General features: G+C 36.6%; 1 protein-coding gene across 1 annotated transcript; it reads right to left on the minus strand.

Moving 5' to 3' along the window:
• Window positions 1-27,971, minus strand: LOC134536743 (transaldolase). The gene is made up of 7 exons (XM_063376649.1): window positions 27,656-27,971; window positions 26,147-26,273; window positions 15,692-15,799; window positions 9,914-10,045; window positions 7,564-7,826; window positions 3,994-4,104; window positions 1-800 (listed from the first exon to the last, which is right to left on the minus strand). The coding sequence occupies exons 1-7, from the start codon at window positions 27,759-27,761 to the stop codon at window positions 634-636; spliced, it is 1,014 nt and encodes a 337-aa protein (XP_063232719.1). The 5' UTR covers window positions 27,762-27,971; the 3' UTR covers window positions 1-633.
• Window positions 27,972-27,982: the final 11 nt, after the last annotated feature.

Genomic DNA, 27,982 nt, shown 5'->3' on the forward strand with positions numbered 1-27,982 from the left:
TGGAAAAGAATAAATCAACATTTATTATTTTAAAATGAAGTAAACCAAAAATTCTAAAATTGTACATAAAATAAGACATCAAAATTCATAGCACCAAAATAAAATTATTTCCCATCCCAAACTCTCTCAACTATTTCCCATCTAATACATCTGCACAATTACCATAGTTATTTAATGCACCTGGCCATTACTTGGTGTAGTAGTTCACTGATGAACAATTACAAGGCAAACTGGGTCAAGCACATTATGTCAGCTGAACAACACTTAACCAACATGATAGTCACAGACTACTATGTAATCTACATGACTTTGGCTTGGTCCAATATTACACATGAGTTCTATGCAGAAAACTTATGGAAGACAGTCTCACCACATAAGGGCAAGGTTCATCATTCATTGTACTTGGAAGTCCTTGATTTTCATACTTTGTTAATGTACCATATCCTTTGTAACAAATAACTACTGCCATCTGCTTCTAATCATCTGATAGTCGACTGTTTTTAAGAATGTTAAGTAGTAACTGTCGAGAGTGGCAGATGACTACTAACACGAACATTCAGAGGACTTTAAACACAAAACAATGGAATGTCCGTTGCAACACCTTGTACACATTGCATCCATTTCCCCCTCCAATCAGGCTTTTGAGAGCATCTCTTTGAGTGTCGCCTCCAATTTGCGAGCATCCGCTGCGAACTTCCGGATGCCTTCGGACAATTTGTCTGTGGCCATCTGGTCTTCGTTCATCTCCCAGCGGAATCTGGCTTCGTCCATGGGGTGCTTCTCTATGTCCAGCTTCCGAGCTGGAACAACAAAGCAAATGACGCAATGTGATTGCAAAATATATCATTATTGTGAAATTAATTTAAAATGCTGCTTTAACTCACAAAACATCAAAAATAAAGGATTTTGTATTATATACACACCAAATTATGACTGCTATCAAGATATACAACATGTTTTTATCAACATTTTTGAAAGAAATACAGTAAAACCCTGTTAAGACTTTTTCAAGGGACTGGATGATAAAAATTTATTAACAGGGAAATAGTAAAGATCTGTTGCTACATAAAAAAATCATTAAAATGATGTCATGTTATGCGCTATTTTTTCAGTTTTCTCTTTTAAAATTAGACCATTTGTGGGTGTTTCCATTACCACAAATATTTGTTGCTGGTTAAAAGCCTCGCATTACTTTTAAATTGTAACAACCCAGATTACAGCCTTCCCCATGCCATCGAGCAATAATCATTATAAATTTTTTTTGTCAAAATTCAGGTTAGGTTTTCAATTGAGGTAAAGTGGTTTCATTTCAAAGTTTTTGAAAGAACGAAATTCTCCGGGTTTATTGTTTTTATTTTTAAAATTCACAAGTTTATTTTTCTCGTAATTTTTTGCTGGCCTCTTTGTGTGAGACAGCATGCTGACGTAATTCTCCTTCGTTTTTTCCACGACTGAGGCTTTGTTTCACCCGCTAAGCATGTGAGTCACGGTCACTGGAGTGTGAGAAAGAGACAAAATCGCTGCGTCGTGGGAACAGAAGTAAGCATTTCGTGGAAGCTTCTGTTGCTATGCGCCGTGATTGGATGAAAATTACGTCAGCGAGCCCAGGACACTGCCCGCACGAAGAAGGAAGGCTGTAAAATTCAGTCATTGTCTGAGCACTGTGCCGAGAGGTCATGTGATGTCTACTCCCTGCGTGGAGGAGACAGTGGCAGGATTTCACCAGTCGTCTGCCGATCGCTGCACCAGTAGGTCGCGTTCGGTGGCTTCTCGCAGATGATGTAGAAGCATTTGAAGAGATAATTTCACGTTGGTGGTCGGAGCCAGGCCTATTCTTAAATTAACCTAATTATTTGTTATATTTCATTCGGACATAATTAGAAATTACGGCCACCTTCGTAGGCGTTTTGGCTCGGGGCGAAATTCGTTTTCGCCGGGTGCGGTCATGTTTAAGGCCGCACTAATTTCGTGTACTTGCAGTCAAAGACTACTGAAGAATATTATTTGTCGTTAATTTTCCTCGTGCGAGCTACCAGCAGTTTTCGACGGGCAGATGTACGTGTGAAACGAGTGAATGAAACATTGGGTTCATTTTGTCTATGCATCCTAGTATGAAAAAATAAAAACAACAAAATTACAATTGACGCAACATCTGTTTATTTTTGTATATAACGAACCGTTATACCATCCCTACAAATAACAACATTGTTTATAACTATGTTAGGCCAAAAAAAGTCAGAGCCGTCTTTATACTTGTTGCTAATTGATCGCATTGAAATTATTTCAGTCGTGACACGTTTACAAAAACGTCACGTTATTTATTTTACTATCTGACAAATAGTAGGCACTACCGTATTTATTCCCGAATCGCTCGGACAGTTTTCTTGTAACTTTTGTTTCGGTCAGTTGTTGGAGAATCTGTCCGGGAAAGGGGTTGTGATGGTTTGAGTTTAATCCCAAATTTATTTTCTAAAAAGGTTTACAGGTTTCTTTAAATGAAAAAAGTATTTTTTTTCAAGCGACTATTTCGTTTGAGGCGTACGTGCGTTGCCGCAGCCGCACTCCTGCTTTTTTGTAAGGAATTAAATCGTCGCGCTACACTAGCACCACCTGTTAGCAACATCTCGAACCAACATGGCTGCAAGCAGACAGCCCGCGTTGACGATAGATAGAAGGACACTGCTGCGTCGGCCGCGGGCTGAGATGCTATACTTATGTGGCGTGGTAGGGTATTCTGGTTATTTTGACGCAATCGGTGATCGCATACGTGCTTGTGGGGTATCGTTTTAAAGAGAAATCAAACATCTGCTCACAGAAATTAAGACTTCGTTAATACAACCTGTTATTTTCCAATTATACAGGTTTAAACACAATTTATATGCTATTTTCGGTTACTTTTAATTTTTTGGGGGCCAAAATCTGTCCAATTCGGTTATAGCGAGGACACGGTTATAACGAGGATCAAACCCGAAACCGTGACACCTCGCTATAACGGAACTCTAATGTATTAATATAAATGGTTTGGCGTGGTCTTGTATACTCCACCTTTTTTTAAATAAAAGTCCTTTCCATGAGCAGGTTTTGTCTTTATGAATAACTTTACCTAACAAAATTTTTTCCTCCCGCATAATCATCGCAACCCAACTTTTCTAACTTGATATTAGAATAAAATGTGCAATGATTATGCGAGAAAACACTGTACACACTACAAATTCTCACCTTTTAAATGAAATTTGTATTGCAATAACTCTTATCACGCAAAACCAATTCCGCCTACATTCGTGCTTACGATTTTCCACGAGTTTTTCTGCCCAAATCACGAGTGTTCGTATCCTGAGCTTTTTTTTTTTTTTTTTTTAATTTTCAGCAGGCGTAGATGATTGCTACCGTAAAGCTTCTGCAATCATTGCACCGTCTTCTTACAGAAAAACAAAATCACAAAGCACAATCCACAGGCAAGACGTCTGTCATTCCTTTAAGCAGTAGCAGACTAACCAACCTTGGAGCTTAAAGGAACTTGTGCATTATGCAGCATTGCCATGCTGCCTTAAGTATTGAATAGGCCTCATGCCATGAATTTTTAATACTCGTTTTACGAAAATTGTGCACAATTATTTATTTTCTTACGTTTGCATAGGTAAACAATAGACATTTTTCCAAATAAAAGCATTAAACCGTAGTTTGTAAGGAGGAATGTAAAAAAAAAAAAAAACATTTGTGAATTTTGGGACTTTTCCACTTAGTAAAAATGTACGAAACGGGAAATTAATGATTTTATCAGTGTATGTTCCGGGCAAGTAAACCATTGTAAACATAGTACTTTTGGCGGGACCAAAATTAATCTGCGTATGACACGGGAAAACGTATGAAACAGGAACATATCATTGAGATTCTACTGTGTCCCCTATTTCCTTCCTGAGTACGGTGTTTCCTTTACGTGTGCACCAACTTGGAAGTCTGGAAAGTGCGCTCCAGCAGCAACCAGAGACATACCTATCTTATCACTGAGTATCTGCGGGACGGGTGTGGTGCTGGAGTCCAGCTCCTCCAGCAGCTTGGGTGAGATGGTGAGGAGGTCGCACCCGGCCAGTGCCAGGATCTCGCCTGGAACACACACGCCCAATCCCAATTTAAGGAATCACATTCAACATGGCTTTTCAATGTAGGGGGGGGAGGGGTTGTGTGATCCAAATATCGCACTTTCATCACTGGCAAAGTGTAATTTTCTTAGCACTCATAAAAATACCAAAAGCTGGGGGGGAAGTATGAAGCTTCATTTCCTTGTGATGTAAGTAACAAAAATGGAATTTACTGCTAAAGTTTGGACTAGGTTGGTAAAAAAGAAAAAAAAAATATATTAGATAGTTAACTAGGTTGGTATAACAATAATTCACTTTTTTTATTTTATTTTAATTTTTTTTGCAAATATTCAAATTCAAACCTAATATCAGCCTGCAATTGGCCCTTAGTTAAAATGTATACAAAATGAAAATTACTCAATACTATCACTTATTGGTCAGAAATGAACTCAAACTTTAGGCTATTTATTATACCATTGGCTTTATACTACATTACTTCAACCACCCTTACTAGTGTTATGAGAGTTACAGTAAACATTCACACACAAACGATGACTTTCAGCAGTCTGAGCAGCAAAGTCTGCAAGAACATATTTCAAGAGTTTGCTACTGTTACATTTTTTTAATTACATTACCAAATGGAAATGTTATTTCAGACTGACTGTAATGTTTTCAAAGTTGGGGAACCAATATTTTAAGGTTCAGAATTTTCACAATGGTAATGGTGTTTTAAGATTAGTACAAACTAGTGATGGGTCAATTCCTGTTTTTTCCCAGTTCTCGGTTCGGTACCGGTTCTTAAAAATCGGTTCTCGGTTCTCGGTTCCTCGGTTCTGACTTAAAAAAATAAAATAAATATTATTCACACATTATTTATGAGGTGTTTTAAGTAATAAACTATTTACTGTTTTGGCTACTAAAAAGCATGTGTCCATACTTACAACTTCAACAATTTACTGTTTATAACACTGAAAATAATAATTTGTTTGTATTGTTCTGTCCTCAATGTTTTTTATTGTATGCTTACAAAGAAATGCATTGGCATAATGATTCAGTCTTTAAAGAGGCTATCAAAGCAAATTAAAAGGTTTAGTATAGTTTTCAAGCTACAGTAAACACACCAACCTTAATAAAACTAAAATTTACTATATTAATTAAACCCTACTTTAAAACATAGGAATAAAAAGAAAAAGTTACAATAATGGAAATAAATACAATGATGGTGAACTTTCAAAGAATTAGAATATTAAATTGTCCATCAAACTTATTGCCTACATTGAATTCAGTATGTTTGCACAGTCAACAGTAAATTACTGCCACACTTCTGATGCCATTTCTTACACAATTTGCTCTATTTGGCCAGAATAATTATACTTTACAAGTGTCAACAAGCATTTTGTAACTTCCCCCTTCAAAAAAATCCCGTTTGTCTAAATGAGAAAGTTACTAGCCATTACACTAGATGGCTGCAGATGCAGTGAACTTACATTCCAAAGCACTGCACAAAAAAATGCATAAAATTTTATAACGCCAAAAATTATTACGGAAAATTTTTAATCAATCATTAATTATATTAAACAAATATTCTGTGGAATTTGCAATACACCAGTCACCCTTACTTACGTGTCAAAGACTCAATTAACTGCCTATTTTTAAAAACAAATTGAAACAAACATGGCGTCTTTCTGTTCTCACATCTCTGCTGAGGCACGTCATAGAGTTGCACACCTCTATGAACTACATCTATGGCACTTTCAACTGTTATGTTTTGATTGTAAAACGTACTTTGTTTACAGATGTGGCGAGAACATTAAATATTTTCACGTGTTATTTATTTTATAGTTAGAGATGAATATTATTCCACGGAAGTCCAAAAAAATAATTCATATGTGGTTTGGACGTGAGTTGAGCCATTTCATGCTGCAGTTAAGTTATAGTGAAGGACTATTTTCGTAAAGGGTTTTGCTATACTGCCGGTACCGGTACCGGCACCGACATTTTAGCTGCGGTTCTTGGTGCCGGTTAAAATGCTGAGAACCGAGAACCGGTACCGACCCATCCCTAGTACAAACTTTATGGTTTGGTAACTAGTATCCTTTTTACATGATTTAAAATGACAGTAAGTATGAATGTTCAAAAGTATAATTTTTGCAATCAAGTATAGAACTTATTTTATAAATATGTATAAACACAAATATAATGTGTGCATTACACAAATGCTACAATAAGAAATCTTTTAATAACCAACTAGTCCCATCATTAATCTGTGTCTACTTTTTATTTGTGCACATCAAACAAAGCCCATGAAAAAAAAATTTGTTTCCAACACACAACACATTTGTGAGAGCTATAAAATCTTATTTTAAAATTTCTTAGCAAGTCTGTGATTTTTTCTTAACCATTTAATATTAAATACAAATCATTTAAATAAAATGAAAATAAAAAGAATTCCTGTAAGACTATATTACTTAGTGATAAAAGTGTTTTTCCTTGACATAATACTGTATAGTAACTCTTCTATGTTGTTTGAACTATAACAATAGTAATAAACAGTTACGAAAATACAACATTGGTATAAATAAGATAGCAAACCATAATGCCACAATTGAAATCACAACAGCTATCAGGTATGAAAAAAGTTTACAAATTACAAAAATAAATCAACATAAACATTAAAATCCTCACCAGGATTTTTATTAGTTGAGCACTATGGATCTACTTATTACATTTATATTCTTCAATGAGTACCTTTCAATTACAGTAATCTGTACATTATAAATTTAGTTGTAAAATTATCTCCCTACTTGTCCATCCTCATTTTTTATGCTTCACCATCAGAATCTCTCTTTAATACTGGCTGAAGAACAAATATATCCAAAAACTAATTTTAATGGTAAAATATATATTACTCTCTAACCAAATGCCTCTTCTGACAACACTATTAACAAAGGAGAATCCTTGTGCTACATTTATTTAAGTTATATTACTTAAGTTTGCTCAAATGATAAAAACATAAAAATTCTTCATGTCAATAACTACCAGTGAACTACTTGAAATATCGCAATGCCCTATTTTACAGACCCATTAGAAAAATGCAGGAACTAAGTAATCCATTTCAGATATTTTTGCTCAAAGTGCCACTAATTTAAAACACACCCTACTTGCCAAGTCAAAAAAAAAAAAATTCTAGTTTTAAGTTGGCAGACAGCAAATTTTGTGATAGGATACTATGGAAAACCTCTGACCAATTAGCATTGGCAAAGCAGAGATACCTTACTGCACTGCTTTCAAGCTATAGTTACACTCCACGCCGCTAGCTGCCACTACTGGAAACCGATTTTAAACGCACTTAAAACGTAGGTACACTCCACACCGCCAGGTTCGCTGGCATCACTTGTCTCGTTTTATTTACCAGTTTCCCGTATTGTTCCTATTACAATATTTGCCTACGCTCAGGTCTTGAGTCAGTACGCAGCTGACTTGCCTGTGTTCCTGAAGGACGCGCCCATCACCACAGTTTTGTAGTGGAACTTCTTGTAGTAGTTGTATATCTTGGAGACGGAGACGACGCCGGGGTCCTCCTGCGGCTGGAAGGACTTGGTGCCCGTGTTGGCCACGTGCCAGTCCAGGATGCGGCCGACGAACGGGGAGATGAGGGTGACGCCCGCCTCCGCGCAAGCCACGGCCTGCGCGAAGGAGAACAGCAGCGTCAGGTTGCAGTGTATGCCGTGCTTCTCCTCCAGCTCCCTGCAACGAGAGCCGCACCCTTCACCTTACACCGGGACGGCAGTTGGAAATTTCCCGAGGGTAGTGCTCCGCCCTCAAAATTTTGGGTAAAAATATAACCACACATTTTTTCCGTAAAATTATCCTTTTTTACCATTACCAGCATAGATTTTTTCCCTACAGATTGGTAGTAATGTTTCAAGAACGAAGTTTAGTTTCTATCAGCTGGTAGACTGTATTTTACAAACTTGCTTTTAATCTTTATTACATGTCGAAAATTGAAAATTATTTTTGTGTTTTGATGTTTGAGAGAGTTGTTGTGGTAGACAATTTTAAATGTTATAATGAATTAATAAAAAAAGTTGTGTGAAATTTGTGCGGTATTACATAGTTATTTTAGTATTTTAACAAATTCATGGTCCATCACATTTTTTTTTTTCTGTCACCAAATATTGTCTGCATGAGCCATGCTATGCATTCATAATGACTCAGAAAAAGGTTAGTTTTTATGGGTTTTTTTTGTTATTTTACTTTGCAGTAGGTCATCATTATCTTAAGAAAACTGCAAGAAAACATACTTGTGGAAATTTGTGATCTTACCTCGCTGAATGCTATAAATGGCTGGTAAGACTTGGAATCCCAAAAATTAAAGTAAAGAATTTTGGTTTTTGGATGGCAATGAAACTGAACCAGAATAGAAAATTTTGGATATTCGCCTACTTTTTCATTCCATTTATGACCATGCATATTGTTTTAGTAGCCAAAGATTACACTGCCATTTTTCTTAATTCTTATACATTGAAATAGTTTACGAAATGATGTAAACATCAATATGGTCACAATAAAAAAATTTGATTAGGCACCAAAATATATAAACAAGCATATTATAAAATATTTATTGCTACAAAAATTCCACTTCAAGTTTAGAATCACAAGAATAAGTAGCATCACTGTTCTTCATTTAATATTTAGTCTGTGTATGTTTTGCATCAACTATTCCTGTGTGTAACACACAAATACATCAACAGTCACAGGAATGATTTGTCAAATGCATAAATTCTATCACTAAGCACCTTTCCATACAATAGTCGACTATAGTAATTTGGCACTTCAGTGTTTGTCTGCTGTTTTGTATTTGTATGTTTTGATGTTCATGCAAATATAATCATTGACTAAAACAATTTCTTCCCTCTAAAATAATCTGAACATTCAGAGCTCGATTATCTGGTACTTGCACTGGTTGTTTGTTGTGCCATAGTAATGAAGGCCAAATGTGCCCTTATATTATTAATTTAACCAAAGACTACTACACTGAGGACACTACTACTAAATCAATAACTTTATAAAATAGGTCCTTAATTAATGCAATTAATAATTAGAAAATAAGTGTTAGTATACAAAACAAAGACTAATTTTTTTAAAAAAAACCTTACTGTATACAAATAAAGATGGGTGCATGGTGACTTTATGCATTACAAGTGAAAATTTACAGATAAAGAAATATGAAATTTGTAGGGTACACAAATGATTGAAACACACGTTGAAGTTTGCAAGTATACAAGCATACAAGTAATTGTAGTGTGCTATAATGAAAACATTCTATCGAGCACTGCTGTTGAAATATGAATTTCACTGCATTTAAACAAGTAATTTGATAGCTGAAATGTGGTACAAATTCACCTTCAATGGGAGTTCACAATTGTAACAGACAAAAAAACCTTCAAAAAGTCTCACTGTTCTGATATTGACCAGCTTCAAAGAAGTTAAACTTAAGAAAAAAATGAGATAAATGTACATAAGCCAGAAAATTGGCAAATATACTACAATTTATTTTCGAGTGAACAAGCCTGACGTTCTAAATTTCTGTGTTGTATGTGTATTATTATCCTCTGTAGCCAAACTTAAAAATACATCATTTTTTTCTTCTTGGCCATTTCAAATTCATAGAAGTTAAATTTCAACCAATAAGACTTAGAAAGTTTTCTAATTATTTCAAACTTTAAATTTGAATGTAAAATAAAAAACTTAGTGAAAATTTTTACAAATTGTAATAAATAGTGAACAAATTCCAGGCACGAGCACAGAAGAGAAGACTCCACAGTACTTACTTTGCAGCTTGAATGCCCTCCCACGTTGACGCAAGCTTTATCAAGATGCGTTCCTTGTCCACGCCCATCTCCTCGTACATCTTCACCAGCTTGCGGGCCTTCTCCACGCTCGCAGTCTTGTCGAACGACAACCTGCACACAACACCACGCGACGTAGTCCCAGCTCTCTGAGGAGGCAAACTTGTCTCTTTTCAACTCTTTTGCTGCTGAAAAAAAATTACTTACAAATGTTGAAAAATCAGTCAGCAGTTGCTGGTAAAAATACAGAGAAATACAAAACAGGCTTTTCTATGGAGAAAAACGAATTGCCACTTCAAGGTATCCATTTTACAGAGGGCAACACAGTGGAGCAAAACAAACCCTATTTGACAAAAGTAGGCAATACTTCGTGAACTTGAGATGCGTTCCGACGATGCAGTTAAAGAGTTGACTTCCATAAACGTGGACACACAGGGAAGAATGCACACTCGCTCTGACATGTTTGCATCCCAGCCATTCAACTGGCCACTATCCAGCTGTGTCTACAAAGTCTAAACACGGGTGAGCGACACATACCACACGGGCTCCTATTTCACACGCCCATGAGTGCAATTCTTTTCATCCCTATGGGTCTGATTAGTGACCCTAATAATTTTATAAGGCTTCCTGTACCTGCCCATACATATAACAGTACTGTGCACTAAGTTTTTCACACTTAGAAGTTTTCATAAAACATATCCATTTTGCCCACATTTGCTGTTTAAAAATTGGCAAAAACTGAAATAATACTGAAATAAATTTTACAGAAATGAGATAAGTGTAATGGCTCATAATGTTATTCATAATGAGACCTCTTCCAGAAATCTAGTTTTTGTCTGTCTTAAGTTGCCCAGTAGATAGTATTTTTTGGTAATTACGTACTTCTGTGTGTAAGTTAATGTTAGTGACATCGTCATTGTTCATGAAGATGTATTTGTGTATGGTGCTTACCATTAAAGACTATTCAGGTGTTGGTAGGAATGTCACAAAAACCAAATAAATAAAAAACACTTGAATGGTGTAATCAAGAGACAGTGTTGTTTAAATTTGAGATTAGTCTTTTCACACTCAAAAGTTAATATGAATAAATGGAAGAGTTCTTAATTGTTATTAATTTATCCTTCACCAAACAGGGTTGTAAAATTACATACCAATACTGTCTAGGTATTCATCTTAAGATAATACAAGCTTCGATGCTCGATCAAAACCGATATGGTACATAAACCACCATCGCCTGGGGTCGAATTTTCAAATGAAAACTAACCAAACAAATTCAAAAAAAGAACTTAAATCCACAAATAATCAACATTACCTCTCATAAGTCAATAACCTGACATTTGAAGAAATACACTACTTAAATAAATAAACAAAAGAAAAACATAACCTCACCTTAACTACCTACTAAAAAATAGCCAATTCTCGCAATATATACCACACATAGCGTTAAAATTCCCTTGAAAAATAAAATAAAAACTTATAACCTTTAAAAAAAATAGAATAAATTAAGTTTTATCCTTTAAAAATAAAAAAACTATATACTTATATCCACAAATAATCAACATTCACTACGTAAATAAATAAACAAAAGAAAATAGCTGAACACGGTCAATTTAACTTCACTGTACTGCTACTACAGCATGTCGGTGACGCGAACTCACAAGATCTTACCCATGTACACAGGCCGCTGCGCGTCGCCAGTCTGGCGCAACACGTCACTAGCATGTCGGTGACGCGAACCCGTAAGTTTTGCCCCTACCAAAAATCGCTCAACGTGACTAAAGAAGTTTTCACTTCAAAAAAAAGGTACCATAAAAAAAGGATTGGCCCTAACCAGTGCACATTAAAAGTATCTATCAAAATACCATCCACATTTGTTGAACTACAAATGACGCGACAGGACGGTATGATGGTCAAGTGACAACTGATGACCTCTGTTAGGGTGACGTGGTACCTTAGCTCAGCCGACCATTCACAATATCACAACTCTTTTACAAGGTCAGTTTTACAAGGCTAAATAAGTACTCCATACGTTTTTGGAGTGAAAATTTTACACAAAGACATGTTTCGTCCCGATTGGCTGCAAAAATAAAATCCTGTGAACATTTTACTTCAATAGTGCGCCACAGTGCATGTTTCCTGGAGTTCCCAACTGACAAAATTCCAAGAAATGTTGACCGAATATATGAAAATAAACTTGGTAGAAGTCAAACAATTTCATAACTGAGCCACTGCCTGCCCGCCTTCGGGATATCCTAACACTACTGTAGCAACAAATAAATGTTCAAAATTGTTTCAGAAGCTTATTTAAAAAAATACTGAAAAGGAGTGAAATAAACCCCAAAATATAGCACAGTTAGAATATATAAACATAATCATAATAAATACATATGTTAATCCAACTAACAACATAATGTGTTCAAGACATTTTTATAACACAATACTTTAAACAAACAAATCACGAATATCTATGCACACCATAAAACTGATCATAACTGATAAACAACTGCATTCAGGAAAATTTGTAAGGTTTAGCTGGCAAAATATATTTTTTTGAGATATTATTATCATAAATTTTGCAACCCTACTGGCTACAATGTCACAAACAGGGTTTCCCCCCTTTTCTTTCTTAACCCAGCGCTCTTAGCCTATTGGCCCTACCGCCTGGGGCCCCCATGGGCATGGATGCGGATACGCCGCATACGCAACCAGGAGGAGTGTTAGAGCTTTTGGCTATGCAAAGAGACTGAGGCTACCCATCCCAGCATATGCACCACATCCAGCCCCCTACCCCACTCAGCTGACCAGAAAGTTGGATGCTCCCTTAGCCCTCTGGAGTTGTCATCACTTCTGGCGCCTACCCCAGTCTCCCGCATCACACTGGGACTCCTCAATCACCCAGCAAACCCGTGGTCCAGTGGAGGCCTACCCAACCTCTGCCAGCTGTCCAGGCTGGTAACCGGAGCTGTCCTTGTCGCTCATCATGTCAGCACTTCAAAGGGCTAGGGAGCCCTGGTACCTACCCCTAAAGCACTCGGGGCACCACTCCCAAGTACGAGTCCTACCCAACAAGAATCCTGGGCCTTAGAGGAAACCTCAGCGGGGCACCATTCAAACATGGTGGATTCTCCCCGTACTACGACCAACTTTTGGTCTTGTCGGCAGACTGTTCGCCGGTAGTTTGACCAGACCACCGCGCTTCAGAGTGCAGCCACGAGAGGTGTCCTCATCGCCTCGGAAAACCCTCCGACCCGCCATACCTCGGCCCGACGGGTTTACAGCCGGTTAAGGCCCAGATGCGTCTGCACTCGTCGGGCGACGACCGCCGTCAACCCCAGCTGGAAAATGGCAACTACAGTGCCCAGGCTGGAGGCACCTGGGGGTTGCCTCAGTATCTCCACCGACTGCAAGGCTAAAGGGGAAACCTCGCCGTGCAGTTTACAGCCCGTTTTTAGGCCCGGTTACCTGACCTGCAGCGCCACTGCCCTACTGGCTACATACATGAAAGAATTTCGCGGAACCCCTCTTAGCCTAATGGCCCTACCGGGGTGTTAATGTATTGCGTTTAATATTTCTATTGTTAATTTGCTTATTGAAACCATAATATCTGCCATAAAAAAGAAGTTATAGTATTTATAGGTATACAAATGTTATATTTATTGTATCGGCTTGGAAATACCCTGAGGTCCCATCTGGGTGAGTGTTTGAAGGACAGTTCATCCAGATCGGAAGGCGGTATTTGGCCCGATCATCTGGAAACTAGATGGTCGGTTTCCACGGGGAACCACTGGGAGGCTACCGCCTGGTGACCAACCCCTCAATGTGGCAGTGGCTGATATTATGTTAATTACCAGCCACTGTCACAGTTACATCAACAGTTAAAATTATTGGTCTTACATAATCTTTTAGAAATATAATTCTGATTATAACTTTAACTACACTGACATTACACAACAACACACAACAAACTAAAACTTTAAAATGTCTATTAAAATCTTGTAGCATATAGATAGTTAATAATATAGATTTAACAATTATCTATTATTGTTGTACAATATGGTACTAATTATGAAATCTGATAATGCTAATAATACACAACAATACACAACAAGCACTAACACTTTAAAAAGAAAACCTATTGAAATTAAAACATGTATAAAATAGTTAGTATAAAATTGACAATTATGTATTGTTGATGTAACTTTACTCATATAACAATGTAGTATTATAAATTGTAAAACATAAATCCTTATAAAATAATTGATTTATACCACTAATTGGAAAGTATGTAACTAATCATCCAGATCATCATTTAGGGTTTTAACTATAGTATATACCGTTATCATAAATCTATTTATAAACGGAAAAATTTCTTCATCATAAAGTTCCTTGTTCTGTAGGGGCCATTGTTCACAGTGTTCTTGTAGCTTGTCAGTCAATTCTTTTCTTTCTTCCTGAAATAATGTGCAGTGAAATAGGAGATGGTAAGTATCTTGAACACCCGCGTTACACTGGCATGTATCATCCTCTATCTTGTTTAAATAGTTTTTTAAGTAATATCGAAGCTGGCCATGTCCAGTAATAAGGGAGATAATGGAGTTATTAACATTTACTTTTGTATTATACCAATGTGTGAAGTTTGTTATATAATTTTTTATATTATAATTGCCATCTTTCACTTGTAACTCATTTATCCATTCTGAGATACTTTTTTTTTCTAAAAATATCTTGAATTGTTTCTTAGAGAGTAAGTGATCTTCGTCTATGTAGTACCAGATTTTTTCATTTATTGCTCTTGCTTTATATGTTTCTATTTCTTGATTTAGATTCTGGCTACAGCGGGAACTGTGTATTTATACTCCATTGATTGCAGTTTGCCGTTAAGAGATATTTGTGAATTCAAGGTCAACAAGATGGCTGAACGCTGCTATCTTATCACAATGACAACACACTTGCTAACAGCTTGTAGCATTGTTAGCTGCACCACTAAACAATACCATAAACAAGATTTATCACTCCTACAAACCAAACCCTTCACACATCATCTGTATTTCTGAATTCAGCCAAAATTAATTGGTCTTCAGCTGGATCACACACAGAACAAGCAACTTGTAATATAACATGTTATAAATACATACGTACAAATAAATAATCTGTATGAACTATTAAGTTTTATGAGCATTTTCGTAAAGCTATTAGGACAAATGTGGGTGTCTTTAGTATGCAATTAAAGTTTTTCTTACATACAATGAAAATAAATATTCTTCTGGGACTACTACACAATATCTCTTATGTTACTAGAAAAATCTTAGAAATGCTTTTTTTTTCTACAAATCTCTGGTTCAAATTACAAATTGCTATAGATAAATGAATTGTTTTGTTACTATTGTTAAGAAAGAGAAAATGGTTACAAAAAGTTCAGAACTCAACTGGTTGAAGCCATAATTATAAACACTTTCAAACATTAAATCATGTTTTGGTCATGGTTAACATTCTTCTTTGTCAATTATTACTTTCACAAGAAAACTTATTAAGATAAAATTAAATGTTATATATCAAAGTACACATTTCCAATTCATTTTAATTAAAAACCTTTGTATTATGCTAAGCCTCTAATTGAAATGGTTAGAATGAAACATGTTACAAAGTAATTAAATGCATTTTGAAATTAAAAAAAAATAATTTGTGGGAAAGCAGTGATATTCAACATTTACGGAGGGCAGGACATCAAGCATTCAACGCACATTGGGAAGTACTACCCACCTGGCATCGACCTCAGTGGACACTCTACCGGGAATGATCTTGAGGATCTCGGCTCCGAACAGCACGAACAACTTGTCGATGACAGCCTCCAACTGGGCGGCCGGGCTCCTGCAGAACAGCAGTGTGGCAGACACCAACCAAACTACACAACTTATTTATGAATACACTAGCCGAACCCGCCCGCTTCGCTGGACGTGAAATAAGGTAACTGCATTGAAGGCAAATAATTAAGTATTGACTGTTATACCCAAGACCCCATTAAAATTTGTGTAGTAGTTGTGTAGAACACCGCGTATAAACAGACAGACGGACAGAAAAAAACTACTGTTTTATTATAGTAAGATAGATAGATTATTCTTACATGTTCGCATCCATGCAGTATATGAAAAATCAGCATTCATAGCCCTATACCTATAACTATACGTAGCTGCTGCCCACGACTTTTTCCGCATAGAATTTTGTATTATCTTGCACCATTTAGAAATTTGAACATTACAACATAACAGTTGAAACAGTTGGAGTAGTTTACTTATGTTCACAAATGATAAAATTTCTCACCTCTAGTTCAGTCTTTGCAATAAAAATATGTTACTACCTAAATTTTGGGTAAATATGTTTCTACTTTCAAATGTAATGTCGGGAAGACACTTCATAAAATTTCTTTGTAAACCACATTTACTGTTTCTCCGTCTTGAGCTAGAATGTAAAGATTGTCTGCATTACTGACCCGCGAGCAAGCCACATACATCTGGCCGTGGGAAAAACAATCAGACCTTAAGTCTACACCAGCTGCCTTAAGGCTCTGACCCTGAGACTTATTTATTGTCATCGCAAAACAAACTGCTATTGGGAACTGTGTGCGCTTGAACCCGAACGGGAAGTTATTCGGGATGATCGGTATGCGTGGTATGAAAACAGTTTCACCTAAGCCACATCCAGTAAGAATCTCAGCTTCGATTATATTTCGTTGTAAAGCAGTTACTTTAAGTCGGGTTCCATTGCACAATTTTGGGGGAGTAAGGTTCCTCAGAAGCATTATTGGAACACCGACTTTGAGAACAATTTTGTGAACAGGAAGACCACTTGCAGTGAGAGAACTCAAAAACTCAACTGGATAATTAGTGTCGTCGTTCTGATTAAGGACGCTGTTAAACGATGTGTAAACCACTTCAGCCCCATTCAATTCGTTTAAAATTTTTTCATTGATTGTAGCAGCTTGGTCATTTCTTGGAGTGGGTATGGCACGTTCACATAACCACTTATGTTCCTGATGTATGTTTGACAGATCCCCGAATACCGAACGTATGAGTTCGTCTTCCGAAGATACGACTCTGCCAAGTATTTCTGGAAGCATCACCTGACCGTGTTGCTCAGGGAGGGAACCTTCTCCAACTTTTAATAGAACACCGGCAAATTCTTCCGCATGAGATTTACCACCCAGCTGTGCTCTCATGTTAATTGTTAATTGCAGTTTTTTTTATTTGAGGCCAGATGTAAGAATTCTTCAGTGAAGCTTTGATTTCATCGGCTCTAGTCCCTCGACTTACAACTGTTAGAGTTTGCCGGAAATCTCCAGAAAAGAGTAGTGTGACATTCCCCACTGGCCATTCATCGCGCCCAATGTTCCGTAGTGTCCTGTCCACAGCTTCAACTGCTTTTTTATTCGCCATCGTGCATTCATCCCAAACGATTAGAGAGCAATGTTGTAACACTTTTGCCATATCACAATTTATTGTTATCGAAAATGTTGGTGATTCATTAGTGTCTATATGAGAGCAGATTTTCATGAAATAAATCATTCAACGATAAAAGCTGTTTATTTAATTTAATTAAGCGGATGGGTTCGCCCCAAGGAGAAAATTGACGCGGCGAGACCTCGTGGACATAGAGAAATGACACACACTCACTATTTATGTGTCTATGAAACATGATTTTGTCTGCAATTTAAATTGTAATATACAAAAAGGGTATTGAAAATTGAAACAAATATGGTGACACTAAAAACTGTCAAGATATTTATTTTTTCTTACTCTCTACTTAGTTCCTTACAATAGCAAAACTTAATGGCTTCTTATAATGATTATATTGTATGCCATAAAATTAAGATTTCTTTTCTTTCCTTGAGCCGATTTTTATGAAATAAAGCTTATATTTCTTTCTCTGCTACGCTCAAGTTAACTTGAAAACCCCATTAAAATTTGTATAGTAGTTTTGTAGAACACCGCGTACAAACAGACAGACAGAAAAAAAACTACTGTTTTATTATAGTATAGATATATGAAAGCAATGGCAGATGCCCGAAACTATGAAAAAAATTTGAAATATACCAGTGAAGACAATATGTTACCATGTTACAACACATGTCACCTAGGTTATCATTTTTTTATTTTATTTTTTTATTCCCACCCCCCTCCTTCCCCAACCAAAACATTTCTTGCATTTGCCACTGTTTTACATGTACATAGTCAAAGTTGATCACTTTAGACAGTTTTTGTTGTATTCGGGGGTAGAAACACTTTGCCCGCTGTTTGCATTCAAATTCTTCTCTTTTATTGGTGGTAATGATACACTTTTGTAGATTTGTAGATTTTTTTTTTTAGGATTTCAAGGAGGAGGAGTGTAGGGGGGGGAATATACATTTATATAAATCCACCATATGTGTATGGGTGGCCCTGCAGTTAACCTATAGTTAAACATGCAATTCTAACCTATTCTCTAATAAGTAATTACAAATATCTGTAATACGCACTCAAGAACATTTCGTAAGGTTAAGGACAATTGTAATATATAGCACCAACGTTTGGCGCGATAACTTGTTTAGGACTTGCTGAAGTAATTAACCTATTTATAAGCGAAGTTTTTAATTGAAATGTATAATAGAGATGTTTTATTTTCAAAACAATATGCTAAACTTTTTAAAAAATACTTTGACTTGGTAGAATATTATATGGGCATAAGTATGTACTATAATAAAAAACAGACTAGCTGCACAGAAACTGTAGAATCAGAAATTTCCAAGACTACATTGCAATCTCTTTAATATACTGAACACACTAGCAGCCTTTTAATGGTGATTCTATTATTTTATTGGTTGAAGTTTGTAGCAGGTAAAAATATGCTTTTATTGCAGTTTCGTGAGATAGTGCGTTGTGCCCAACTAGTAAATAGCTACTGAATTTGACTGTTTTCTAACATTTTTTTGTGATTTTCAAAAAAAAAAATAATATTTCAGGGGAGCTGATATATATAAAACCAAAATTATTTATATTATTATTCCATAGACTTTGAGCTGTGTTCTATGAATGTTTGTGGGTTTGGATAAGGAGTGGCATAGGGAGAAATTAAATTAAACTGTCTGCAACACCCAAGCTAGGCAAAACTGTAATTAGGGATTGTTTATTGGAAAAAAAATTGTTTAAAAGATTTAGAATTACTGTCCCAAATATTCTATGGCAGATAGGATGTAGGTTAACCTTGAATCTCCCATAAAGATTACATATTATTATTGATTTAATATAATTCATTAATCATTCCAAGTCATATTTTTTTATGTAGCAAACATTCTTTTCGCTGTAACTTAAAGTTGTGAGCAGTTTATTTTATGTAAAGGAGCAAATGGGAGCTACATATATTAAGATAGTCCTTCAAGCCTTTGCCAAGTGTGACGCAACACTATTTTACAGACTCAAAAGAGTAACACATCAACTATTATGACTACGGAACTTCCTAATGCCAGTACAAATACAAACAAAACAGTGCATCACTGATGGTTTTTATGATTATTAATATTAGTCTGCCTGAATGTTCACTTATTAATAATGAAATGCATCATAGAGCCAAGCAGTACTGATACTAGATAGTAATAGTCTGTGGAAGTTTCCAGAACACATTGCAGATCAATGAAATTCTTTCATCTTAAGCAGGGTAGCTAGTAAACATGTGGTAAATTTTCCCAACTTTTCCTGGTTTGGGAAATAAATTTCCCTGTCCACTGATACAAGTCGCCAATAACTATCAAAAATTCAACTTAAAGATTGTCTCATGGGCATACCATACATCACTATTGCAAAAGGCAACTATACATTATTTTATCACTCTTTTGTCGAATACACTAAAGTTAATGTGCATGGTTGAATGCTGATACACTTATGAGTAAAAACGAATGGAAGAAAAACCTTTTTTCTGACAGATTCAGGTTGGAAAGAAAGAAAAAAGTATAGGTACATGAAACCAGTATATATCAAAACAAGTCTCTGCTAAAACTTCAATTTCTCAGTAACCTCATCAGTAAAAAAAATCCCTAACTACCAAATAAATTAACCGACTTTTCCCTGTTAAAAATCGCCTGACTTTTCCCTGTTCTTCCTGTTGCTAACCACCCAAATATGGCAATATGTGATCACATTCCAGCACACACTGGTTGATGAAGATACAGTAAAGTCTCTACAACCTGCCATGTACAAGACCACAGCAGTGCCAGATTAGCGACTTTGCCAGGTTATTGAAAGTCATTACAATAGTAATGGGAACACCAAATAAATATTGACAGATAGTGAAATGACATTCAGAACAAGTTGTAACAAGCCTCTCTATGGCTATGGATGTACACAGTATTGTAAAAATTGTACAAACATGAATATGTAACCTGTTGCGAAACAGGTATCAACCTGAAAATGTTACAACACAAGCAGCTCAATCGATCCTGGATTACTGAATGTGCAGATTCGAGAATAACTGTACATAAATTCAGATGAGATTTATCTAAATAGATAACCAAATAGTAGTAGCATTAATTTTGACCAAATTTTATTTTTGACAAATATCTGTATGATAAGATAACATTTTGTAAAACTATTATCATCTAACAAAGTTTCTGATTCTAAATTCATAAATTAATTAATTGTAAAATGGGGGAGAGGAAGATATATTAAAAACACTTTATACCTAAACATGCATTAAAATATTTCAATTTTTGATACTAGATGTTACTGCCACAAAATGTGGGTGAAATGATGGGTATACATGGGTTACATAATAAAGGAAGAAACAGGAAATAGCCTATGTAAGTATTTATAAACACCACTCTAAACAGCTAAGTGCAATAGATCATATGGTAGGATGGTAATTCAACCAGTCAACTAAGAGTTCCGATGGCTGGTAAATAAAGTACCACAAAATGCGGGGATCCATCGGGATCTCGGGGACATTTGCCCGGGGACGTAAGACGTTAATGAAATCCTAGGGCAGAACAGCGAGGCTCTCTGGTGGTGGGGCAAAAAGGGTAAAACCCAGACAATACACACCAGCGACACCTACAACAGTCCTGCGTGCAACAATCTGGACTTGACTCTTCGCAGGATCTGCACTGCCATCACAGCCCTACACCATCACATAAAGTACGCAAACAAGTTTATAAACATTATATGATGTGCTTTGCAAATTCACACTTTTTCTTTTATGTTATCACATTAAATACTTTCTGCATACTGTCTAAAGACATAACTCCAACATGTACCAACTATAAAAAAAATATGTTCCCAATGTGGAAATACAGTATAGTCACAATAATCTGAGGTTATCTCGGATAACATGGAAAAAAAAGAAAATATCAGAATTTTCAACTGCATATGTAAAACCAAGTCAAATTTAATGTGTAAATTTTTAAATTACAGACACATACTACCTACATTAACAGTGTTACAAGAAAGACTCATTAGCATATACAACTTAAAAAAAAACTATCCAAGGTCTTCTGCTTCAAAGTAGAGCAACGCCATCGTCTAAGTAGAAGGGTATCACTCGGGGTCGCTTCTGGTTGTTGCTTCACGTAGCATAGCGTTGCCTCCAATGCTGCCAGTCTGTCTGTGTGAGTCATCACAGATACAGTAGCAGCACAACAATCTTCGTCATCACTTCACTTGGCTCAGACACTATTTCAATAATAGCAGAATCAATCACATCATTGTTCAACCACTCAGCAAATTCACTGAAATCTGTGTTCTCACAACCAGTAATATATTTTATGAGTTCTAATAAAGGCAAATTGTCATTTGGGTCGTCTTGTTCATGTCTAGGTTTTAAAATTTTGTTCTAAGATATGTTCACGGTTTCAATCCTCACTTAATCCCAAGATTCAACTATCCAATTAACAACATAGTTCATCATAGTTTTCTTAAGAAAATTGCTTACTGTCACTTCACCTTCTGTTGCTTGCAGCATAGATTTAGCAGATAACGTTGATACTTTTTTTCATGGTTTCTAATAAGCCTTGATCCATGGATTGTATCAGACTAGTGACGTTTGTTGGCAAAAGTAAGAGCTCGGATTCAGTCACAAGTGAGTTCTTCATCAGAGTGACACTCTGCGTTTCTAGAGTCAAAATTGCTTTCATGGGCAATTTTTTTCTTCAAATATTTTTGTTTCAGGCTCAAACTCTTCAAGAAACCACTTTTTAAAAATGGTTTTGTCCATCTATGCTGATTTCTGATTGGTGTAAATAACAGGCAATGCAGATTTTGTTATTTTTTTTTAAAGCTCGTACCTTGGCAGTTTTACTGTTGACCGTTAACTTCAGTTTGTGGTCACCTGCATTTGCTGCAGCAAGCACTGTTACCCTCTCTTTTGATTTTTTAAAACCTGGTGCCGCCTTTACTCTTTTGTGGCAAGGGTCTTAGAAGGTAACATTTTATAATTGAGACCTGTTTCGTCATGGTTATACACCTGATCTAACGTAAATTTTCTTTTGTAATTATCTTTTAAAAATTCTTGCAAATTTCTCTACAACTTCAGAGTCTGCAAACAGTATTTCACCACATATTTCAAGTTGCCTGATACCATATCTTTTATTTCCATCTGTCCAACCATCTTGCACTTGCAGTGAAATCTTCTTCACCTTCTTCCAGCTCATTATGGAAAAACAGAGCATTTTCTTGAAGAATGGGACCCAAAAAGACTTCCTCTTTGATGCTGTTAACTAAACCAAAGAAAAAGTGCTTCACTAGTTCTTTCATAATCAGATTTTTTCAATTATTTTCTGTTTGACGACGAAATGTTAACACATCCAACCGAAGAAAACTTTTTAATTTTGCTTCTGTATCGGCGCCAATCTCCTACGGTTGTTTTGCCTGCACCGTAGTCGACCGTAATCTTCTCGAGTGCTTTACCTTGATCAAATCTCTTCAATGCTTCTAGTTTCTCTGTAATAGAAACAAACTTTTCTCTTGGCCTTTCCACTCATTTGTGCAAAAGATAACTCACAAAGAGCAAGAAAATCCAGTTTCAAATTACAGTAGGCCTACTTTAGTAACGCACTGTACTGAACAACACAAATGAGCGCGAACCAGTCACCGTACAAGCATACGGACTGCCACTGCCTACGTGACCTTGGACGTAGTGTTGCCAACTCAAGAGCCAGGTCTAGATTATCGCTCACCGCTTGTTCGTGTGACTTGGCACACTTCAGGAATTTTTATTTTTTTCCCATCTTGGAATATCAAGGCTCAGATTATTCCAATTCTAATGTAACTATTCACACTAACATTTCTTTAAAGAATTCAGTCTCTTTGAATGTAATTTGAAGAGAATACTTTACAAATTTACTCGAATCTGCTTGTTAACTATTTCCGTACACTGCATGACCTTGAATATGCAGTACTTCTCACGCGAAGCCAGCATGCTTGGGTTTACCGTCCACAAGAACTCTTATCTTGGCGTGAGGTTATCAGCCACGTCTAGCGAAGGTTATAGTCTGCCTTCAAAATTCCTCCACTGTACAGCAAGCACATGGTGTTATATCAACATGATCATGCATCTCCAGAGAAAAAAATATTTCAACCAGAATCTTCAACATAGATACATACATATGAATAAATCTCAATAAATAATGTTAAATCAATAATTAATAACTGAAAAACTTGTGTAAAAAACTAAGATTTGCAGAGGATAAATAGTCAACATAAAAACACAACACAGAAGCACTAGATTTAATTTATGATGTCATTACATCCTGTTCCTTCAAAATTATTTTAAGTGGATGGTTCACCTATTGAAAATTGTCACTTATCCAAAGCTTAATTTTGTTGATATATTATGGTAGAGGATGTCGAAACTCTACATCCGCCACCACTCGCTGGTATGTATATAGACAGGGTTGGCCGTAGGAAGCGGTCAGTTGCGAGTTGTCTTTCAGACGAGGAGGGTACATCGCTCCAATCTCTTGGGACAAACAGTGTGTTTAAAACCCTTCCTCAGCCCACCCCCCGCTGGGTGCAGATCTTTTCGAGTGACACTGTTGCCTATTGTACTGGTTTTCCCCTCGCCCCTTGCAAGCCCTCAACTCGAAGGCCAAGATGGCCACGCGAGCGACTCAGCCGCGGAGTGGAAGGCTGCTCTGCTCGCGGCCTGCGCTCCCGTTAACCTCCAAGCGCTGTCTCACAAATAGTATGTGCATACATTCAAAATTTTAATTTAATAAAATTATTTCATCAAAATGTAATAGAATTTCGAGCATTATTTATTGTTAGTTGGTATTTTTATTTGTCGGCTATGTGCAAGGATTTTTATTTTGGCATCTGAAAATTTTGGGACAAGGCAATGGGGGAAATTATAAAATCCATAAATGATTATAAGTAATCTCAAATTGAATTTGAAAATAAATGTAATGTTTTGTAACAACCGAAATGAAAAACATGTTTAGATGAAACAGGTTGGTTTTAATTTTTTTTCAAATTGCAAAGTTAAAAATACATACAATCACGAACATTTAAATTTTTGAGGTGAAATACTTTTAGCATACTTCTTGTCTCCAATGGTTGTAACTACTGTAATTTTTTAAAGCAAATCCCTGATGGTGACCAGACATTTTCTTGCTAACTGCCTGAATTTAGGTGGAATGGCTCTCGACTGTAAATCACAACAAACATTAATGAGCTAACTTTTTTTTTTATATTAGAATGTAATCAGACCTTTGAATAAAAAAAATTGAGATATTCTATTAAGAAATACTTTGTTTAATTTTTTAAATTTTTTTTTATAAATATCACTTTGTTTAAACATGATTTCAACCGTGGTTTAAACCAAACCACCCTGACTAGGGTTGACCCTCACCACATGAGCACGACACGTCAGCAATCACTGCCACCGTGCCACTTGTGATACAAGCTGTGTGTGATGTCTGCAAGCCTGGGAGCTGTAGCAAACAATTTGTAACCATAGCCAGCGTGGGCGTAGCATGGATTTGTGGAAGAGGGAGATCTCTTGAGAGCTAAAAGTTTTGAATTCAGGGGGCTACAATTTTTGAGCATAACGAAAATTCTGGTCACCTGAGAGAAATAAGTACATGGTCGGGGAACAGGTAGGGGAGGAGAGTGCGTCAGCAACGACGCTACTCCAACGCATGCACTAGCGATCGAATGAAAAGACAGTAAGGGGAGATAGATACATAGTGTAACATGATATATGTTAATTGTAACGGCCGGAAGGGGAGACAGCAGGGGAGACGTAGAAATGACACAGCAGTGATGCTACAGAATTCTCATAACGCTGCTTGTGTTTGTCTTCTTAGTTTTCGTAACGGCTAACTATTTACGCTACTATATTTTCTTTTATTTTGTTTAAAGTATCTACAATTTATTTATTTGTGTGATAAATCATTACTGAATTGTGCAATTAAATTTATAAGTATCATTCATCAGTAAGTATCATTCAATGTAAATAATTTCTCTCTACCAATACCTAATAAGCAAGAAGATTCACTTCTGTCGCGCTTGGACTCCACACACACACGCACACACACGCACACTTTATAGCCCTGTTTCTTAGGGACTGGATTTCGGTAAAAGAGGGGGAAGTGGTTTTAAATACTCCCATGCAAGTAGGGATAACTTTCCGTGGGGGGGGGGGGAACTGTAGAATTAACAGGGGGAGGGACACCACAGAATTACATTCATCATTCCCATTTCAGTCATGATTTTGCAAGCTCAAGCAGGCTCCCTCAGTGATGGGCGTTTTGACTCCCACGATGTCCTGGGCTCCACTTGCATTTACATCCATTTTCTCTCCCACAAAATCTTTAAAAAATATTATACTTTCAAATGCATTCTTAGGCTATCTGAAGACCCTTAAGTGCTTTTTTAAAACCTGACATTCTTGAATAAATATGGCTGCTTATGAAAGATAGATCTTTACATAATGGGTTGTTTTAGAGGGGGCCCATGGCCCCTCCCAGACAACGCCCACGACAGTTAATGTTTCACGTAATTCAATGAAATGCCTCGAAGGTAGTACTCTGAAGAATTACGTTATGGCCCATCCCCTTGCTCCACCATCTCTACCAGTCATAGTCCATACATCAACAGTGATACGCCCCTATTCTTATGGTGCCTGAAGTCGCGGATGAATGTCCACTTAAAACTCACGCCAAAATGGCAGTCAAGGAGTTGTTTCACGCATACTTACTTGCCACCAGCCTTCTTGCCGTATGCAACTGCCTTCTCCAAAAGGTGCGCGTACTGGGGCATGCCAGCCGCGGACAGGATGAGAGACGGGTTGGTTGTTGCGTCCGTCGGCTTGTACTTCTTCATTGCTACCAACACAGAAACACAACTTATGTTAACTCTGCCAGTTGCACATTCATTGAAAAAATTACCATTTTTCTGGGCTGTCCTAGACTAATGAAAATTTATATCCTTAATTTTCAAACAGTTGAGTAACATTTAAATGACATACCAACCAAAGGCAGATCCAAGGAAAAAGATGGTTGAGTAACTGAATCAAAATGAAATTTATACAAGATAAAATTGAATTTCAAAGCAAAACAGAAAAAAATCAATTTTTGAACACCACCCCCCTTTTAAATTTTATCAACCTTCTGGATCCAGCACTGATATGCAATGCAGTTCACAAACCGCAACAAAAGAACATTGTCTCACTTGAACCCACAATTCAGAAATCACCACCGCAGCACATTCATACCACTGCCTTAATCTCATTTTACGGAGGTTTATTACTACCGATCTAGTGACTTGGCAACTTATTTTGTTATGGAGGTATAAATGGTCACATTGAGGGCGCCTTAAAATTAAAACCAGAGTAGGTTGCCACGAAGCTGATACACTATTTACACCCACATGTGAGTACTTAAGGTACACTATGACTGTACAGGGTAGAAATTTGTTTTTAGCGTTTCAGGCATCCTAGACTCTGAGTTTTGTTCTGTTATTGAAGTGTAAATGAGCTTATTAAAGACGACTTAAAATAATAACCACAGTAGATTACACCCACGCGTGTATAAACGTTGGTACACTATGGCTACATGTCCCGGGCGGCCGGATAGAGCCAGCGGATAGAGCTAAGTTCTGCTCAGTCTATATGTTGTACATTTTTGTTAATATGCTGTTAAATCTTAGTAATAGCATAATTTTCGAGTGAAGTGAGGTTACGTTACGTCAATATTCTAAAATGTTTCGTAAGCTCGAACACTGTAATTTTTAGTTTACAGTGAGGTTAACATTAATATTATAAAAATGCTTAGTGTAGTATAGTAGTATAGAAGTATAGTAGTTTTATTGTCCAAGTCGCTTCGTTTCGTAAACGAACTTGAATAATACCAAGTTGTGTTAGGCGGTTTTTGCAGGAATGTCTTTCACCAACTTAACCGAGTTTTATGGCAAGGTTATGTTACTGTAGTACCTGGAATTAAAGCTAACTTATCCTCAGTAGCCTTACTCTATGCTCAGTAGCCGCTAATCAGTTAATCACATTAACATATTCGGTACTGGCATGACTAAGCACTATACAGTGATACATTTCTATTAAAAATAATTAAAAAATTTAGGTCTTCACACGCATTACATTATACGAATGGCATATAAATACTGTAACTTACAAATTAAACAGATATATAAATATAAATACGCAAAACAGCTGTTTGGCAAACGCACCAGGAACAACCAATATTGTTCTTACCTTCAAAGTCACCAGTGTCTGCCACGACAACTGTAAGCTTTTTCAACTGAGCTAAAGAGGACATTTTTTGTTTCTTCGCGTCCGGTTCTTTATCGCCGTCTCCCATTATGAAGACAAAATGTAATGAACACAAATTCAGTTTCAGAGGCCGACCACAAGCCAACACTACAAGTCATAGATAAAGGTTGGCAAGGGTATGGAAGTTTAAGATGATGGTGGGCCTCTTCCCAAATGCCGCGCTTTCCCCCCATCAATTCAAAGGCATGAGGCTGATGGACTGACGTCATTTGAAGGGGTCCAGCCTAGCTACTCACTTGCTCAGCCATA

This window comes from Bacillus rossius, chromosome 11, assembly GCF_032445375.1.
Source record: "Bacillus rossius redtenbacheri isolate Brsri chromosome 11, Brsri_v3, whole genome shotgun sequence".
Lineage (NCBI taxonomy): Eukaryota > Metazoa > Arthropoda > Insecta > Phasmatodea > Bacillidae > Bacillus > Bacillus rossius.

Coding starts and splice junctions, on each gene's coding strand:
- LOC134536743 (XM_063376649.1), bottom strand. CDS start 27,761: ATGGGAGACGGCGATAAAGAACCGGACGCGAAGAAACAAAAAATGTCC. Junction 7,827..9,913: donor GAGGGCATTCAAGCTGCAAA/GTAAGTACTGTG, acceptor CTCTCGTTGCAG/GGAGCTGGAGGAGAAGCACG. Junction 801..3,993: donor GATACTCAGTGATAAGATAG/GTATGTCTCTGG, acceptor TTGTTGTTCCAG/CTCGGAAGCTGGACATAGAG.